The sequence below is a fragment of the Molothrus ater genome, chromosome 4 (genome assembly GCF_012460135.2).
Source record: "Molothrus ater isolate BHLD 08-10-18 breed brown headed cowbird chromosome 4, BPBGC_Mater_1.1, whole genome shotgun sequence".
NCBI lineage: Eukaryota > Metazoa > Chordata > Aves > Passeriformes > Icteridae > Molothrus > Molothrus ater.
The window spans coordinates 64,220,537-64,226,536 of record NC_050481.2 but is presented as its reverse complement, the minus strand read 5'-3'; the positions used below and the strand labels follow the sequence as shown (position 1 = coordinate 64,226,536).

Genomic DNA, 6,000 nt, shown 5'->3' with positions numbered 1-6,000 from the left:
AAACACAGAGGGCTTGAAAATTGCAAAAAAACAGAAGGAAACTTGTGCAACCTCCTCTCTGCTGGAGAGGTGGGATCAGGGCCCCTGCTCCCAGCACCTGGCACGGTGTCACAGCCATGCAGGCTGGATCCCCCTGCCAAAGCTGACCCCAATTAATGTGCAGCAGGTTCTGACTTTGCTTACCTGACCAATGCCAGTTTTATAAGAATCAATTTTTAGAAACTACTGACTCAGGTCAGCTGACAGGTTATGTATGATTAATAAGCAACATAAGAAAACAATGTTTAATAGTTTAATGGCTTTAAGTGCAAAGTAAAATTAATTAATTATACAAATTAAAAATGCTGCAAAGTCTTTACAATCATACAGATCTAGAATTTAAATTGTATTATTGTGATAATTTGAAGTCTAATGCTGAAACATACTGAACAACTCTTAAAAGTTTTGTGCTTGACTTTAACTTCTGAATAATTAGTAGACTTCAAGGACAATTTCATATTCTACAAGCACAGAGATAGAATTTGTAAAACACTAATGTTATGAAACAAATCTCATTTGAAGAATACACTCTACAGAAAAACGAATTATTAATAAAAAATCCAAACATTGAAATAAAAGCCTGAATCCTAAAAAGGGATAAGGCTGAATTCTAAAATTTATCTAAATAATATTTGTCATTATATCAGTAATAAAAATAATAGATAGGGAAAACTGTCATACTTTGTCTAAAGTATGCTAAGGCAACGGTGCAAACTCAGTTTGAAATTAATTGAATGGACAACAATCTCCTTATTTTTAATACCTTTAAGCTTCTATTTTGTTTATCTGTTTTGCTCCAAAATTCTAGACAAAAATTTAGTTCATTAACTCTTTTTCTGAGTCTGAGGAATGGGACAGTTAATATGTGATGAACACCAAGCAGTACATTCTACTCACAAAATACAAAATAAGCTGAACACAACAGTCAAGCATCTGACACAGTTCAAATACTGACAGCTTATAAGTATTTCTACACAAGCACTTCACAAAATATTTAACAATAAAGTCTAAACATCTGTGTAACTCAAATATATTTGTGATGCTCCCAAAGGGTTAATACTGTCTTGTTTCATTTCTTACATGTAGTAATTTAGCTGTGAACAAAAGCAGCTCCCTGCTGGATACCTTGGCTAAAGGAAACACAATGAACTGGTAAAAACCAGTTTTATCTCACTGCTGTTGCCTAGGGCTACAGACAAAATGAAGTAAAAAAATTCACATGCAGAGTATTAGGTGCTTATGAAAGATCCAGCAGCGCTGTTGCCTAGTGATTCAGCCAGGAATCAGCACAGGCCAATGAGGTGTTTGGGTACTGAATAACATCCCCAATGACTGCTTTACATCTCCTGCAATTCTGTCATACACCCCCATGATTTCCCAGTGGTGAGAATCACTTTCAAGGGAACCTGTCAGGGAAAAAAAATAAAAATTTAAACAAATAAACACATCACATATAGCAAGATTATTATTTTTGCTTTTCCCTTTGGATACTGCTCCAGATTCCATGCCTATCCAGTGTGAAATGTTTTTCATTTGTATTAATACTCAATTATTGCTACAATTCTGATAAAAATACCTTAACAATTTAAACTAACCTTTAGTTTCCAAATTGCAAATACATGTTAGTGAATTGCAATGAATACACTAAAGCAAAATTCATCTCATGCTTTCAAAAGAGCTACAAATGATGATTTTGATGTTTATCATCAGCAACTTTGTCAGCAATGCATAAAGATACTAGGGTTTTTTACCCCCCACTTTTCAAGTTCTGAGGTATTTTTATTGTTGCTTTGGCTTAATTTCAGTTTGTTTTGCAGTTCCTGGTGCTGTTGTACACAGTAGATTTGTTGACATGAAAGCTGCCTCATTAGCATGGACTATATTTTGGGAAAAAAAAGCTACTTCAAAGATAAAACATCCTTTACCTCAAAGAAGAAAAAGAGATCTCTCCCCATTAAGACTATATGTGTGCTCTACTTTAGTGACATTTTGTCTCCATATTAAGAAATAATATTCATATATAAGGGAGCACATAATACATATTTAGTTAAAGTCAGTCTGCTGAAGGGGAGCAGGAGCATTTCACAAAAATCTTTTCATCTTCAACATCTCTAATCCTAAAAGACATTTTCCTACTGTATAGAAGGGTAAACAACGTAAACAAAACACCAGACTTTTTTTTAAAGATCACTCTCAATTTCTTCTCTGAGATCAAACTTTATGTTTTCTATGTGGCCTCTGTCACTGATCTCTCTTTGAGGCTTCAGAGGAAGCTGAAGTATCTCCATGATGGATGTAGTCTAACCTGCACAAGCAGAAGTATGTCAGGACTGCCACAGTAATTTGCTTTAGGAAAAGGAGACCAAACAAGGGTAATGAAATGTGTATCTCCAAATACTTCTACTGCCTACTAAAAAGTCCTAATCTCTGAAAGCCCCAGATAACTATTTATTGTCTAAGAACGTGTTTCTTTTCACCTATTAAGGCATAGTTGGTGTTTAAAGGAGAATTACTGTTCTCATGGGAATGACATCTTGAATCCATCTGTTTAATGCATTGAGAAGGATTTGCCAGGGTGTGACAGTAAAACCCCTTAGACAGAGGTGAATAACAAGGTATGTCCCATTTGTCCACAGGACATTGAAACCTTCTGCCACTTAATGGTTAGTCTGAAAAATGTAACACTAAAATGATATTCTACCCCTGCAACCAGGAACACTCTCAGTAACCATGTAAACATTTGTCTTTCTTAGAAACCTTTTACAGTGCTTATATTTATTTCATGACCATGACTTCCTCAGACAAAGTATGAACATTGTTACCTCTGAAAAAGGCACCAAAAAGTCTCCTTAAACTTTTCCTATCCAGAAAGGACTATAGTGTTGCTAATCACTTTATATGCCAGCAAGAATACCATATTTGATTATTTTTAAGAACTTTTTAGCAGCATGAATGCCAGGTATCTAATACAGTAATTAAAAATATTTAAATTTAATGTACCTTAGAAAACACTCTGGCTCTTCTTCTCCCCCCCACCTCCCCTTCCCCCAAGGAATTTACAAAAGAAGAAAGGCAAACACAGGTGTACAATGTAAGCAACCTACAGAAATGCATTTTGCAAAGCTTGGGATATCAGTGTAAGAAATTTATAATCCCAGTGTGGCCAAAAAGTCTCACTGGACTTTTAACATTTAGTTAACAGGAATGTAAAATCTTACAAAGGTTAAGTGAACAGTGAGGAGGGAAATCAGTATGGGAACCAGAAAGAGTAATTTGGATCTTGGACATCCTTCATTATCCTTTCTCAATTTTTATGGGAGGATGGGCTCCCTAAGGACCCATAAAGGGTCTTGTAACTGCAAGACCTCCAGAGAAAGCCTCACAAAGTGGCTGGAATTCTGCAATAGATACAGAAGATCTGCAGGAAGAAATACAGGACAAATTATCAAGTAGTTTTCTTTTTCAACTGTTTCCATGAGTGCAAGGCTGTATGTTGCAACCATTTCTGAACTAATTAGAATAAAGCTGTTTCTGTCCCTGAATCTTGTTGAGTATTACTGCTGAATGAGTGACCTGGCAACACCAAGTACTCCATTTGTTAGGACACTGGAAACCCTTGGGCTGTGGCTCACTGAAGTTTAGGGATTCCCAGGAGCTTTAGCCTTTTACCAAGCAACAAAAGCTGAGCAGTAGGCTACAATGACAGGTACCAGTTTTGTAGAGAGAAAAACATAATTATTTTATCATGTAATTACCATTAGGTCCAATACATAGATAGCTGTGTAGTTACTGACTCACTTTCTACAGATGCTGGTCTGGCAGATGATGTCCTCTACCTTTAGCAATGGCCAGTGATTTTGTTTGCTTTGTGTGCTAGGCATCCACACAGAAATGTTAAATAGACCCATTTTCTAAGTGAAAATTACTGGAGAAAGATCTTTTGCACTATTTTTTCAGCAGTAATGAATGCCTGGCACATGTAGAAAGGCAGACACACATTAAAGGGACATATTTCTCACTCTACCACACCCAACAGAAGTTTCATGGCAATGAATGAAATAGATTTTTAAATTACCACATGCATTGCTACAACAATCTCACTTTCCAAAAGGGACTGTCCTTTCTTTCAGTTATTTTCCTTTGGAACTTTAAAGTAATTTGAAAAAGCAATTACTGCAAATATGAAAATTAAACAATTGAAGTAAAAAGCAAAATAGTTGTTTCTAGATTCCTAATGTGATGATGATGATGATGATGTACAAAGCTAAGCATGCCTGAGAAAGAAATGGAAATTCAAAACTGTCCCTACCTTCAGTGGCACTTCCAAGGCTGTGGTTTGCTGTAGGGACTCCATTATTCTTTTTACCAGTGCTGTAAGGTAAATTTGAAAACCTACGGCTTTATTTTCCATGTTAGAATTGTTTTTTATATATATATATATTAAAAAATAGGTTTTTATATTATGTTACATAATACCTGCATTTCTGCATTAAAAATTATCATTTACAACTTTTTCAGATTGTTTTAAAGTGATATTTTATCTCTTGAGGACAGTTTAATTTCTTTTTTTAAATTGAATTTTTGGGTAAAATTTGCAGAATGATTTAATTTATATAGCCCATATATAAAGAAGTACAGCACTCTACATTACATATAAAGGTATGTAGAGCATGTGTGAGTGCTCAGTTTTCAACTTCCCTACTCATAACTATCTGTTTGATGACATTTTATATATTTTAATTTTCTAATTTTCTTGTGCAACCATAAAACTCACTTTAAAAAAGAAGCTAGGAAAAAAGCCCACAAGAATCTGAACTTTAAAAAATATTTTACCCTTCAAAGTAAAAAGATCAGAGCCAAAATTTTTAAAAAATTATCCCTTTGGGGTAGTGGAACTATCAGGACTCTAAACAATTAACTTCAATATAATTCATGTAACTTAACAACTCATCATGCCATAACACTGTGCTCACTATTACTGTGCAAATGCATCTATAATTATTCCAAAACAATCATCTGGGATCAGATTTACCATCACTGGTCCTGCTAATTAGTGTTTTGCTTGATAAAGATTGCTGCTTCAACACATACTGTTCTAATAAAAAACAAGGAGAGGATCAACAGCTTTTAAAATGGAAGATATTTTTGGCTAGTGAAAGTGAAGCAGGAATACCAGGTGGCCCCAGAACCTGCCCTGCTCTGACAGGATGGGGGACTAAATAATGGATGTGGTCATGTGCCTCAGAGGCCTGAGAAGGAGCAGGGGCTGTGATATGAGCTGCCAGAGCAAACCCACATGATTACTGAGCAGCTTCCTTTGAAGACATCCCTCACTGCACATCACAGCTCTTTGGCAGCTGAGGTTAGAGGCAAAGGAGTGACAAGAACTCTAAGAAGCTGTGGATGTTCTTGCTCTGGCTGCTGCCAAAACCTTTTCTAATGATGCCAGCAATGAGGAGCAGTCTGTAATGTTTCATGTCGTGTCACTGACACCAAGGCTTGCCTGATAATAATGATGAGGATAACCAGCCTCTGCCTGAACAGTGATCAGACCATGCTGGCTCACTCAGATTTGTGTGCTAATGAGCTGTCATAAGCTTTTCATGAAGTCCAAACTACGCAGTAACTCAAAGTATCGGCAGATCAAGCGCCAGAGCTGAGGAAACCAAGACATTTGTTGACACATCTATGTACAGCTACACCTGTACACTTGCTTCATGTCAGCTTTGAGGTACTTCATTGTCCACTGTGGGAGAGAATAACATTTTTCAAGAGCAGAAACAAACACTGCAATCCACAGATTGTGAAAAGAGAAGTGCTGGCCTAAATAATTACTCATTTGTAATCCAGTCCAAGTCAACATGGCTATTAATAGAGGAGTGTTGGACTGCCTCTGTCTTGAGAAGCCCACTCTGAATTTCAACAAGCTGTCAGCTCCAGGAGGTCAGCAATGCAGCAGGT

The 6,000-nt window shown here is 36.4% G+C and overlaps 1 protein-coding gene across 1 annotated transcript in view; it reads right to left on the bottom strand.

Annotated features, from left to right (window-relative positions):
- Positions 1-1,363: 1,363 nt before the first annotated feature.
- The window catches only part of POLN (DNA polymerase nu), an 88,495-nt gene continuing 83,858 nt past the window's right edge, over positions 1,364-6,000 (bottom strand). Inside the window, exons 23-24 of the mRNA XM_036382401.1 lie at positions 4,349-4,410; positions 1,364-1,445 (exon numbers count right to left, since the gene is read on the bottom strand). Of these exons, the coding sequence (XP_036238294.1) occupies positions 1,377-1,445; positions 4,349-4,410 (131 nt within the window). The 3' untranslated portion in view covers positions 1,364-1,376. The remainder of the gene's footprint in view (positions 1,446-4,348; positions 4,411-6,000) is intronic.